The sequence below is a fragment of the Otolemur garnettii genome, unplaced genomic scaffold (genome assembly GCF_000181295.1).
Source record: "Otolemur garnettii isolate 467f Iridium unplaced genomic scaffold, OtoGar3 scaffold00054, whole genome shotgun sequence".
NCBI lineage: Eukaryota > Metazoa > Chordata > Mammalia > Primates > Galagidae > Otolemur > Otolemur garnettii.
The window spans coordinates 4,355,731-4,369,593 of NW_003852449.1; the positions used below are offsets into that span (position 1 = coordinate 4,355,731).

The 13,863-nt window shown below is 38.0% G+C and overlaps 2 protein-coding genes across 4 annotated transcripts in view; one reads left to right on the plus strand and one right to left on the minus strand.

Moving 5' to 3' along the window:
• The window catches only part of SAV1 (salvador family WW domain containing protein 1), a 25,880-nt gene extending 20,720 nt beyond the window's left edge, over positions 1-5,160 (plus strand). The window contains exons 4-5 of the mRNA XM_003792150.3: positions 2,964-3,107; positions 4,624-5,160. Of these exons, the coding sequence (XP_003792198.1) occupies positions 2,964-3,107; positions 4,624-4,825 (346 nt within the window). The 3' untranslated portion in view covers positions 4,826-5,160. The remainder of the gene's footprint in view (positions 1-2,963; positions 3,108-4,623) is intronic.
• A 1,388-nt stretch (positions 5,161-6,548) lies between these two features.
• Positions 6,549-13,863, minus strand: part of ATL1 (atlastin GTPase 1) — a 75,485-nt gene continuing 68,170 nt past the window's right edge. For 2 of the 3 annotated variants that reach the window (XM_003792152.1, XM_003792153.1), the window contains 2 exons: positions 9,508-9,939; positions 6,549-7,410 (listed from right to left, as the gene is read on the minus strand). In XM_003792152.1, the coding sequence (XP_003792200.1) occupies positions 7,300-7,410; positions 9,508-9,939 (543 nt within the window). In that variant the 3' untranslated portion in view covers positions 6,549-7,299. Of the gene's footprint in view, positions 7,411-8,300; positions 8,316-9,507; positions 9,940-13,863 lie in introns of all 3 variants that reach the window. The other variant, XM_003792151.2, reaches the window with a different exon arrangement.

A 13,863-nucleotide genomic window follows, 5' to 3' on the forward strand; every position in this document is an offset into this window, starting at 1 on the left:
AGGCGCCCGCCACAACGCCTGTTTTTTTTTTTTTTAATTGGAGTTTGGCCGGGGCCAGGTTTGAACCCGCCACCCTCTGTACATGGGGCTGGTGCCCTACTCACTGAACCACAGGTGCCGCCCTAGACTCATATTTTCATCTATAAGAAAGGCATCCTAAAGCTTGAGATTAGAAAACTTAATTTTTCAAAATTTAAGACATTTTTCTCAGAGTTAAATTTAGTGATGAATGACTTGAATCATTTTTTTAAAAACTACTGTTTTCTCTTCAAACAGCCTCAGAAATAGGATCAGTGTTATTATGATGAAATTTGCTTTCATATGCCAGAATGATAGATATCATTATAGATACCCAGAAATTGAAATAAAACATCTGCCATTGTATTTAAATCTCAGTAAATAATACAGATACACCTCCTAGTAAGCCAAAATACTTTTGAATTATAACATTTTGATGTTTGTATTCCATTTCACACATTATTTATTATTACTATTATTTTTTTACTGTTATCAGACAGGAAGGCACAAATTGGGACTAGACAACACATCCCACAGTTGTCAGTCGTGCTGCCCTGGGCTCTCTTGATGGGCACTAGGTTCTCACTAGATCTGGTTTGTCACCAGACTTTCAGTCTCGAGCCGTCTTAACGCTGTCGCTAGTTGTTACATGTGGTCGCTGAGCACTTGAAATGGGTTTAATCAAAATTGACATGTGCTAGAGGTGTAAATACACACTGGATGTTGAAGTGATCTGGCATGATAGCTCACAGCAACTTCAAACTTCTAAGCTCGAGCGATCCTCTTGCCTCAGCCTCCTGAGTAGCTGGGAGTTACCTACCACAACACCCAGCTAATTTTTATATTTTTAGTAGAGACGGGGTCTCACTTTTGCTCAGGCTGGTCTCACACTTCTGAGCTCAGGCCATTCACCCACCTCTGGCTCCCAGAGTGCTAGGGTTGCAGGCATGAGACATGTTGCCTGGCCGTTAACATTATTACAGAATTTTTATAGTTCATAAAGGACTTTCACAATTAATTGATTTGCTGCTTTTCAGCACCTCTGTAGAAGTTTTAAACAGAGGAGCATAAACACTGTCCTGGAACTCACATAGGTAGTATTAATAGCTGTTTCTCTATTTTATGGCAGTCCTAATACAGAACTTTTTTTTTTTTTTTTGAGACAGAGCCTCAAGCTGTCCCCCTGGGTAGAGTGCCGTGGCATTACAGCTCACAGCAATCTCCAACTCCTGGGCTCAAGCGAGTCTCCTGCCTCCGCCTCCCAAGTAGCTGGGACCACAGGCACGCGCCACAACGCCCGGCTATTTTTTGGTTGCAGCCGTCATTGTTGTTTTGGCGGGTCTGGGCTGGGGATTCGAACCCACCACCTTAGGTGTACGTGGCTGGCGCCTTAGCTGGTTGAGCTATAGGCGCCGAGCCCTAATACAGAACTCTTGATTCACACTAGCTCACTTAATCCTGACCATACCACAACTATCTGTGGTATGAATTTGTTGTTACGCTTTTATAACTAAAGAGGCTGAGACTTGAAGAAGTGAAGCAGTTCGCCTACATGTATGTAACCTGTAAGTGTTCAAACTGAGGCATATCTGATGTCAGCACCTCCTTCTTGCCCCACATCCCCAGTTGTGCTATCAAGGAATATTTCCCTTTGAACCTACCTAGGAAAGAAAAATGGAAGGTATAATTCAGTGCCATTCACATGTTGATCTTTACATTGTTAGCCACAGTGTATCTTAACCCTTATTTTAATCCCAGTTTAGTAAACAGTGACTTTTTCTGATGTGCTCATAAAGCTCTTTTTTGCCTCCCACAATTCAGTCTTTTAACTTGTAGGTAGCTCAGGGCTTCCCTTAGCACCCTCCTCCTGCTTTGCTCCTCCTCCCCACAGCATTTGAGGTTGTCAGTGCCAATCACTAGTTAATGCATCATGGTCTTTTTTCAAGTCTCAGTGATTTAAAACAGGTTCTACTCAACTCTAACTCCCGTGCATTCATTTTTGGTGGTTAAAATTATAAAAGTTATATACATTTAATGTGAGTATTTCAACCCTGGTGCGCTACATATCCCAACTCCCTTCTCAGCTTACAGCAGTGGTTCTTAACCTTCCTAATGCTGCGGCCCTCTAATATAGTTCCTGTGGGTGGCGACCCACAGGTTGAGTACTGCTGGCTTACAGGAAGATGAAAACACTGATTCTCATTTTGAGAGAAACCATCAACCCTTCCATTATCGATTTATAGCTAATTACTGGTTATTGTGGAAATTTATGATTCTAGTTAAAGCTTCTGTGTAAAGATTACAACTTAGTTCCCACTTTTTTTATGGCTTCTTTGAAGCTCTCCTTAAAAGAAATAGCCAGAAGAAATCTCTTTAAAATATGTAAAAAATTAGCTTAGGTTTTTATCCATCACTAGTAGCATACCAGTTTCCAAGACAGGATGGATTTTTTTACTTCCTTATGGTATAGTAAAGAACCAGGCTCCAGGCTTTTATCATAAGACATTTTTTCTTTTTCTTTTTTTTTTTTTGAGATAGAGCCTCACTCTCTTGTCCTGGGTAGAGCACCAGAGTATCAGAGCTCACAGCAACCTCAAACTCTTGGGGGCTCAAATGATCCTCTTGTGGGCTCAAATGATCCTCTTGCCTCAGACTCCTGAGTAACTGGAACTACACGTGCCCACCACAGTGCCCACCTAATTTTTCTATTTTTAGTAGAGATGGGGATCAAATTCCTGAGCTTAGGCAATCTACCCACTTCAGTCTCCCCGAATGCTAAGATTACAGACAGGTTTGAGCCACCAGGTCCATAGGGAATTATCTTGTAGGTGGTAGAAGGAAGTCAGTTTGGGCAGGATGTACATTGGAAGGTGCTTAAATTATTCTTTATAGTTTCATGTTTACATTTAGGGCTTTTATCCTAATGAATGGCACTTCTTTCTTAGTGTACCTCGGTATGATCAGCCACCTCCTGTCACATACCAGCCACAGCAAACTGAAAGAAATCAGTCCCTTCTAGTACCTGCAAATCCATATCACACTGCAGAAATTCCTGACTGGCTTCAGGTTTATGCTCGAGCCCCTGTGAAGTAAGTGTTTTTACAGACGAGTTGTTTTCTGAGGGGGGAATAGAGGGCTGAATAGGGTCTCTGCACGCTTAATCCAAGTAGCTCCATGTTTTCCTCTTAATAATATTGGGCTTTAAGTAATATTTCATTTGGAGAAAGGATACCACAGCTTAAAAGTTTGAAAATTATTGGTTAGAAATATTGCCTCAAACATTTATTGAATCTTCACATCTCTGCAGACCTCTGCTCTTAGGGGTATAATAAGAAGGTTTACATCCTCATAGGAGAAGATTGACTTGTAGATAAGTGGTACAGTACTGGTGTTGAGAATAAGGACTCAGGTAAGTCCTAGATACCTGGGTGGGGCAAAGCAAGACAAAGGAAGTAGTATAGCATAGTGGCTGTGACTTGAGGGATGAGATGATATGAGTTCTCTGGTACTTTTTAAACTGTGTAACCTTGGACAGGTGGTTTAACATAGTTTTGTCTCCTTTAAATTGGGGACAGTAATAGTTCCTTTAGTAACTCTTAAGGTTATGAAAAGTTTACCTTAAGAGTTATTAAAAGTTCAATAAGGAAATGTATCTGAAATATTTGTCCCAGTGTCTTGCACATTAAGAGACTTCAAAATGACTGTCATTCGTATTGGGGGTAGGTATATAGTTGGGAGTGCTCAGGTGGGAAACTGAGTGTGATCTCTAGCTCTGTTGCCTGTTTACTGAGTGACCTTGGATAAGTTACTGAATGTATGTGTGTTTCCTCTACTGAAACCTGGGAATAATAATCTTAGCTACCTATTTGTCAAGGTTTACAAGAGCTAGTGCATTTTAAAGCACAAGGTACAGTAACTACCAGTGTTAGGAGTAATGTACCACTCTCCAAGATATATGTAGACACAATCTTATGTGAGTCCTTTGCCACATTGCAGAGAGTTCTATAGTCTGCTTATTTTCTTATTTTGAAATCAGTTTATTCTTTCCTTCTTGAGTTTTTTTTTTTTTTTTTAAATACTGTGTACCTAGCCTCAGGAAGACTTGCCCATGAATGATGGTTCCTCTCTGCTGCTAACTCTTCTGTTTGGGTCCTTGTTTGCTGTAGTAAACAGCATTCCTCAGAAAGATCTGTCAACACGAATGGCTTTGCCCTTGTTATGCATTATCATTTGCCGCCACAGTGTGGTCTAAACTTTAAGTATTCTTAAGTTCTTGACAGTTAACTTTGGATGAACTTATAAATAGTATAGAATGTATTCTTCAGAAATTACAGAATCATTGTAGTTTTAGAATCCTTGTTCATAGTTGTCTAGTGTTAGAATAACTGATAATTAAAAGAAATGGGTATTCTTTAACTTAAATAGAAATGAAGTAATATTAGCAGTTTTCTCCTTTATCCTAAAAAAGTTCATTTAAATAGCAGTTTATAACTCATTTTCAATTAAAACTTATGGTCTGCTTAATTATAATAGTTGATATTTGAAAAAATAGACTAGTTTTTTGCGGTATGTGTTGTGAGTATATGTATGACTGTTTTCAAACAGATATGACCACATTCTGAAGTGGGAACTCTTCCAGCTGGCTGACCTGGACACATACCAGGGAATGCTGAAGTTGCTCTTCATGAAAGAACTGGAACAGATCGTTAAAATGTATGAAGCATACAGACAGGCTCTTCTCTCGGAGCTGGAAAACCGCAAGCAGAGACAGCAGTGGTATGCCCAACAACATGGCAAGAACTTTTAAGTTAATATTTTGACAATTTAAGTTTTATAAAAGCTTTAAAATATTTTCACAGATAAACTGCACACAAGTACTTTGGTTAATAAAGACAGCTTACTTTTTGGAAATCATAAAATTCTAATTTTACATGTATTTTGTTATATAAATTAACTTTCCTTGAGCAAAACAATGAGTTTATCATTTTAAGAGGAACATGTCAAACACTTTCAAATGCTGTGCTAGGAAACAGCATTGAATATTCCTAATGGAGAAAAATGGCAGCAAGAAGGGTCATTCAGACCAGATGGTGAGCAGGACGTCATTGCTTGGAAGCATCCAACAGCAGCAGGACATTTTTTTTTTTTTTTTTGATAAAAAAGAGATTGACAATCTATGCAGTATTTTTAAAAAAGATGTTTACTGCTTTAGTGTGGAATATTGTCTGGAATGGGATGGTTTAATATTGCTATTAGTGTGGTTCAAAATACAAAACAGGAGATGGGACTTTTCTTGTGATAAATTTCCATATATAATGTATGTGGTAGTGTCCCTCCCCCTCCCCGTGAGGAACCCTTTTAAAGCATGTTGAGAAAGTGTTTTTTGGTATGGAAAGGTGAATAGCCTTTAAATGATCCCAGAATACATACACGTGTAAGACCTTACTGTGTCTGGGGAAGCTGTGTGTGTGTAGCATTTACAGTTGGTAATACGCGTCCCTCCTCTCAGCAGAGGTCTTGCTGTACTTGTATAGTACTGAGGACAGGCTGGGCTGAGCCGTCAAAAATGACAATCAGGGATTCAATATGAAATTTGGGCCATTAAATTGGTTTTCTATTATTTTTTATCTTGTAAGCATTTGTAAAAGAACTTTTAAAACCATATTATTTCCCTCCAAGTCTTTTTTGTTTGTCACAGTACATTTGATTGTAGATAAATTTATGATGCTTCTAGGTTATAAATCTCTACAATTCTGTGAATGTCAATATTAGTTGAAGTAGTTCTTCAGTTATATTTACATGAGTTGTAAATATGTAAATACATTTTTAGTTTAGGTAATCTTCCAAAATACACAGCACTCTCAGATATCAGTGAGTCTGAATTATTGATGAAATGTTGAAAATGTTAAGTGTTTGATTTTATACAACAAGCTTATTAAATATATTTTTGTGGAAACAAAGTGTGGTTTTTGAGTCCATGTTTTAGACACAGTGCTATAAATATTTAATTTTTCTGTTCAGAAGGCCCATAGGCCATGGAAGCAATATAATGAAAAGGGTGTTGAAAATGAACATCTGGCTAAGAATCTTACCAGAGAAAAGATAATTTGCTGAATTTAGGATCAAACTTTTTAAGATATAAGTTTATGTATCACACGCTTCCTTCTTACTGTTCTTTCCTATTATTCCTTTATATTGCCATTTAATTTAATTCAGGAATAGCCATTCTGAGACTGCCTTTTGAAATCACTGTTTCGGATCTCCTAAATAAAAAGTATTACTTTTCTTTTTTCATTATCATATCCTTTTTTCCCCTCTCAGAGGTCTGCTCTATGAAACTCCATTAAAGATTGATTTTAGTCATTAGAAATAAAATATAGAATCACTGGTTTAAAAGTACCGGAAGGTATTTAAAGGGATTAGTATATGTTTCTAAAATGGAAACTTACATTGTAATGCCATCAACATTAAAGAAAACGCATCTTGAATTAAAAAAAGAGTCATCATTCTGTATCAGCACCTCCCAAACATTTTCAAATTCAGTAAGCATTTGTCTTTAATCTTAGGAACCCGAGTAAACTTTAATAATAGTTCACATATTAAAAGAATAAACCTATGAAGAATACATTCTTTGTGTACCAAATGAAAAAATATACAATGCGGTGAAACTTAAATACATATACAAAGTGATTTTTTGTGCATTTTTGATCACGATGTTTATAGTCTATATTAAATAATGTAAAAGAAGCAATATATATATATACAGTAAAGCAACTGAAAAGTTTTTAATGTACTTAAAAATAAGAGGTCATAGTATATAGAAGATGGTATAGATTAAATTAAGCCTGCTGAGTTATATGATGCTATGCTTTTACAGGTGGTTATGTGAAACCATTTACAATGTTTCTGTAGAAATTAAATAAGCATATCCAAACAGTGGAATAGCATCCCTACATGGTTTAATTGTAACCCAGGAGAATTTAGTAAATTCAAGCAGAACACATAGACTGTTATCAAAAATAGACAAATACTTTAAATTATAGTAGCATATTTGGAAACAAAAATCAGGAAATTATACATGTTAACAAAATGATATAACCATGCTTACGTACATTTGCTTATTAAACACTGAAGTAGAAGAACTAACCATTGTGCAGTTTTCAGAGGTGTTTGGCATCTTACTCTGTTCTGATGGAAGCACTTTGAATGTTTGCCTGGAGACATAAAACTGAATATTTAATTGACAATTAGTCATGCACCTGTATTTTTTAAAATTATGGATCACATTTTCTTCTTTTCTGATTGTTCAGCAGATTCTGACTTTGGTGTAGGAAAAGCTTGATGGTACAGATGTCTGTGGGTTGCTGCCGCACTGTAAAGCTTGTATAAAGCCTAGAATACAAGAATCAAGATCATACAGATGTAAAATTTTTCCTTTTTAGTTTGCTTAATTTATGGTACTGTATAAAATTCAAGATACTGATGAACTCTTTCTGTCATTGCTCTCTATAAGATATAAATTAATAACATCTTGAAATTCAAGATATATCTATAATTTATGTAAGATATAAATAACTAATATCTTGAAACTCAAAAAATATTTTCAGCTCATAAGTATGTGGTATCACTTTGTGGATTGATCTCCATGGTAAATATTTTTTTCTCAAATAGCACTTATTTTTACCTTGCCTACCTCTTGGAGTAGTTTCCCAGCCACTATGCTTCAGGAGGGTGTTCAGAACTCAAATACTCAATTGTGAATATTATCAGTTTTAGGTGAATTATAAGGGCTTATCCATTCTGACTGCCAATAACTCCTTTCTCATACATAGCTAGTCCACTTGCAGTCTGGGCTTCCAATATGTTTTCCAGAGTGGGACAGCTTTATTCTTCATCATTTCCCCTGTCGTGCCCCTCCCCCACTGCACCCAGCAAAAAATTCTAAATTCGTAGTTGCATTTAAATGCCCTCCAGTAGTTAATTTCCCCAAACCTCATAACTCTACTTAACTCTGAAACAGAGTAGCATGTACCATGTCAGAGCTTAAGAATTTTGAATTTTTCTACACATTCAGGAAACAATCAGATTCATTTATGATAATTCTGATATTTTTGGGCAGATCAAATCACATATAATATCCAGAATAAGTTAAATATTTTAAAATGTTAAAAATTCACAATTAAAAAGAATCTACATTGAGACACCCTTTAATTGTAGTCATTTTATAAAATAAGAATATCATGCTTACAAATATGTAACTTTTCATTTAAAAGAAAACTTACCTCATTTGTACTTCCCTGTGGCAAAGGCAGTTTAAAAAGGAGACAAGAAAAGTATACATACTGCTTCATTAATGGCATTTTGATATTCAGCTTTGTTTACGATACTAATTTGCGAGCATTTAAGAACAAATTCTTCAGTTTAGATTACATATTTTAACAGAATCAATTCTCTATTCCTCATAGGTTTCAGCATCATAATCTAAGAGGCTTTTGAGGTTTAAGACTCTCTCTGACCTTCTGTGGTTAAGAGACTATTAAAGACAGTGAGTGGCTAGAGGATCCAGTGTTTTACTACATCCATCCCCAGCATGCTGCTTACGTTTATCTCAACTGGATCCTTCAGAAGGCACACGTTTAATCCATTACTTTACAGTTCTGTTGTTCAGATTATATAAAAGCATGCTCTTAATGATGGGAGAATTGTAACTATTGCTTCCTACCTGCAGACCCTAAATGTTCAAGTCTTAAATCCACAATTTTATGAAGAATCTCAACTTTAGCTTCACTAAATTCCCCTAAATTTTCATGAGGTAACTGAGGATACTTCCAGAATGACATGGTGAGTTGATTATTGTTCCATGTATACTTAAAATTGTCTCCTTTGCTCCGATCCATTGTTTGGACAATGGGCCATGATGGCCCTGGCTCTTTAGGAAATGGGTAATTGGACCAGAAAGGACAACTAATTCATGAGCAGCTGATCCAGTTTAGCCCTCATCTCATGCTGTGGCCTGGCAAAAGTCTAGCTCAAACAGACAATCTGAACCATCTGATATCGCTTTTAGGAATTTACGCTAAAGACTGATGCGATTTTACGATCATGGTTCATACATACTATTGACATGCTAGTCAAATGATAACCCATAATCACAGCTACATAAAAACTGTCCCTAATACCTCTTTTTAACAGTATTTACAGTAAAGTATTTACAGTAAAGTAAAGTATTTACAGTAAAGTAAAAACTATATTTAACCAGTGGAATTTTTTAAAGCATTGACGTGTTAACGGGAAGGAGCTGTGTATGACTTATACTGTCCTGCATGAGAGTTAGTTGTTTGCATCTCGACACACCGTAAAGTTCTTGAGCTCTGGGAAGCAAATCATGTTAGTTTGTACTTGTGTATTTCCAGCATCTAATGCAAGGCCCAGCACATAGATGACATTCACATGTATGCTGAACTTGGCTGAGAATTCAAGTGTTCCTACCTGATCCCACAAGGCTGCAGCCACCTGGTCTATCACAGCTCCCAGCTCTCGGTATTCTCCAGAGTAGCGGATGTATGCCCAGGTGCACAGGGTGATGAGGGTCAGTCCCATTATCATGTTGCAGAGGCTAGCTATGATGTCCAGACCAATGAATCCAGTCACACCCGCAATCACATATGTGATAAAGATGACGACAAACAGCGTGGCTGGGGTACGAGCTGCGTGGAAGATGTTTTTGCTATCATTGTGCTTGATATACTGGATGTAAAGTTCATCTATTTCACTCTCCAGCTGCTGCAGGTAACGCCGGCTAAATTCTTCCCCACCCATCTTCTTCACCCCTCGGAATAGCTTCACAGATTCTTCCTTAAGCTGCAGATGTTTGGTCTGCAAGTCATTAGGGGCCAGAAATGGTTTGTCACCACCACAAATCTGTATCAGATGGAGAAGTATTTGTTTATGCAATGCAGAGTAAAATTAGCAACTGTAGCAAAACTTTTCACTTAGCTAGATGAGTGGGTTAGAACACATCAATAACTAGAAGTTTCTGCATAGGAATTTTGTCAATTTTCACACCTCTCCACCCTCCATAGCTATGAGGATACTACATGGGGTGGACTTATATAAAGTCATTCCTTTTTTTTTTGCAGTTTTTGGCTGGGGCTGGGTTTGAACCTGCCTCCTCCAAGTATATGGGGCCTGCGCCCTACTCCTTTGAGCCACAGGACCGCCCCTATAAAGTCATTCTTAACATACATTATCTTTCTGACATGAGAAATAACATCCATGACTTAAGTCCCTCAAGATGAAAAGACATGCATGACACAACATGAGTGCAGAGTTTATTCACAGAATTACTCCAGATCTAAGAAAACAACTTCTATCCTGTTCTAACTACACTGAATTAATTTTGACCAATGAAATTTAATTTGAAACTATGATCAATGTGATAAAGCTTTCCAAGCATTATGAAACACATTCTTTAGTACAGGGGTTCTCAACCTTCCCAATGCTGCCACCCTTTAATGTAGTTCCAACTGTATTAACACAGCTTACAAACATTTGACATGTTCCTGTACAGTTCCAACTGTATTAAAGGGTTGCGGCATGGGGAAGGTTGAGAAGCACTGCTTTAGGAGTTGCACTAATTTTTGTTTGAATGGAGCCCACTGAATATGAGTATTTTCTTCCAGAAACTGAATAGAAGCATATAAAATGTTCGTAAGCTGTGTATTCAATTTTTGAAAAGTTACAAAGGACATTCCAGTTAACCATAACATTCACTTTGGTCTCAGGCATACTTGAGAGACACCACACATTTGGTTCCAGACTCCCACAATAAAGTGGATACTGCAGTAAAGGGAACACAGCAAAACAGTGAGTTGTAATGTTTGTCTCCCATTGTGTATAAAGTTAGGTTTACACTATACTGTGATCTGTTAAGTGTATGGTAGCGTTATGTCTACATGTACAAAACCAAAAACCCTTTCTTGCTACATCATGCCAGTGATTATCTGAGCTTCAGCAAGTCATAATGTTTTTGTTGAAGGTCTTGCCTCAGTGTTGAGGCTGCTGACTGACCAGGGCGGTGTTTGCTGAAGGCTGAGGTGGCAATTTCTTTAAGACAACAAAGTTTACCACATCAACTGCATCTTCCTTTCAGGAACGATTTCTCTGTAGCATAAAATGCTGTTTGAAATTGGAGTCATTCCTCTCACGTGTTGCCACTGCTTTATCAACTAAGTTTTTTTAATATTCTAAATCCCTGGGAAGTATAGGGAGGTAGATGGAATACGGAGAGGGTGTTCAAATAAACAGAAGAAGTAAGACCTACTTATTTTAGACCTACTGTTTGATAGCTCAGTAGGCTCACCATAATTAACAGCAGGCTAGTGTACATTCAGAATGGCTACAAGAGAGTAATTTGAATGTTTGTAGTATGAGGAAAAGATCAATAATTAAAGTCATGGATACCCCAATTACCCTGATTTAGTCTTTACACATTATATGGATATATCAGATTATCTGTACCCTGAAAATATGTACATCTATTATGTGTCAATAAAAAATTCTAAATCCTTTATTGTTATTTCAACTACGCTCACAGCATCTTCACCAGGAGCAGATTCTATCTCAAGAAACCACCTTCTTTGCTCATCCGTAAGAGCTCCTTCTCACCTGCTCCAGTCTGGTCCTAGACCGCAGCAGTTCAGTCCACCTTTGGGCTGCACTTCTCATCCTACCTCGTGTGCTCTTTCTGCCACATCTGCAGTTACTTCCTCCAGGGAAGTCTCAAACTCCTCAAAGTCATCCATGAGGGTTGGAATCAGTGTCTTCCAGGCTCCTATTAATGCTGATCTTTTCACCTGCTCCCAGGAGTTGCTAGTTCTTAATGGGATGTAGAATGGTGAATCCTTTCCAGAAGGTTCTATATTTGCTTTGCCCAGATCCATCAAACGAATCACTGTCTATGGCAGTATAGACGTATGAAATGTACTTTTTTTTAAGACAACTTTTTTATGTTGCCCTCAGTAGAGTGCTGTACCATCATAGCTCACAGCAACCTCAAACTCCTGGGTTTAAGCAATTCCCTTGCCTCAGCCTCCCAAGTAGATCTCAACGATGCAAACCATGTGGTGTTATCCAGGCGTCGTCGTCCCATTTACAGAGCACAGACCGAGTAGATTTAATGTATAAATCTTATGGGTGCTAGGGTTTTTCAAATCGTAAATGAGCACTGGCTTCAACTTAAAGTCATCAGCTACATTAGCCCCTAACAAGAGAGTCAGCCTGTGTCCTTCAAAACTTTGAAGCCAGGCGTTGGCCCTTCTCTCTAGTTATGAAAGTCCTAGAAGGCATCTTCTTTTCAATACAAAGCTACTTTGTCTACACTGAAAATCACCTTATTAGCGATCTCAAGGTCCCCTACCTTCTCCATCAGCACTTGCTGCTTCACCTTGCGTTTTTATATTATAATGATGGCTTCAACCTCTGCTGGCTTCAAACGTGTTTCCAGCAGCTTCTCTCACTTTACGCAGGATGGAGAACCAGTCTTGCTCTGGATTAGGTTTTGGCTTAAGGGAATGTTACAACTGGTTTGATCTGTCCAGACCACTAAAACTTTCTCCATATCAGCTATAAGCCTAGTTTGTTTTCTATGTATTCACGTGTTCACTAAAGTAGCACTTTTAATTTCCTCCAAAAATCTTTCCTTTGCGTTCACAGCTTGGCTGTTTGGCACAAGAGGCCTCGCTTTCGGCCTGTCTCACCTCTCAACATGCCTTCCTCCCTAAGCCTAATCATATCTCACTCTTGATTTTAAGTGAGCAATGTGAGACTCTTCCTTTCACTTTAACACTTACAAGCCATTGTAGAGTCACTAATTGGCCTAATTTCAACATTATAGTGTCTCAGGGAATAGGGAGGCCCAAGGAGAGGGAGAGGGGAACGGCTGGTCAGTGGACCAGTCAGAACACACACGACATTTATCAGTCAAGTTCACCATCTTAAATGAGCATGTGTCACGGTGCCTCCCAATCACAACAGTGACACTGAAGATCACCATGACAGATAGAATAAGAATGAAACAATTTGGAATCTTATAAGAATATCCAACATGTGATATTCTATCCAACATGTGATATCCAACAGAAACAACGTGAGCACCTGTTGGGAAAATGGCACCGATAGATTTGCTCCGCCCAGGGCTGCCCAAACTTCAGTTTGTGAAAAGCACAGTAAAGTGGGGCGCGCCAACAGCAAGTCGCCTGCATCTGAGAATTACCTGTATCGAGAGTATTTTCATTCCGATAGCAACTTACCTCTGTCGTAAGCACCATTCCATACATTATGCTTCCCTATTCTAAGACTCCCATCAATTTTGGATGTATTTTAATTTTATAACATTTTCAAGGAGAATAAAACCTGTCACACTGGTAGATATACACACTACTTATTAGATTCATCCTAATTTGGAATGTTCAAAAACAAGGAAATACAGTATATGGAAATAGTGGTCCTTCACGACTGATTTTTTTTTTCCTGAAAAGCTTTATCTTTAAGAGAGAAACAGGAATTGTGGAATCTAAGGGCAGTATAGTGGTGAGGGCAGCACATTATTTTAGCCACTAGATCGTATAAATAGAAGATCTGTGCCCCCCAAATGTGAACAGGGAAATACTATGTAAAGAGACAATTCATTTAAAATGCCTTTAGGTTTTGTTTTTTTAGATCTGTCATCCTGGATAGAGTGCCGTGGTGTCATTACAGCTCACAGCAACCTCAAACTCCTGAGCTCAGCCTCCCCACTTGTTGGAATTACAGGCACTTGCTACCATGCCCAGCTAATTTTTCCAT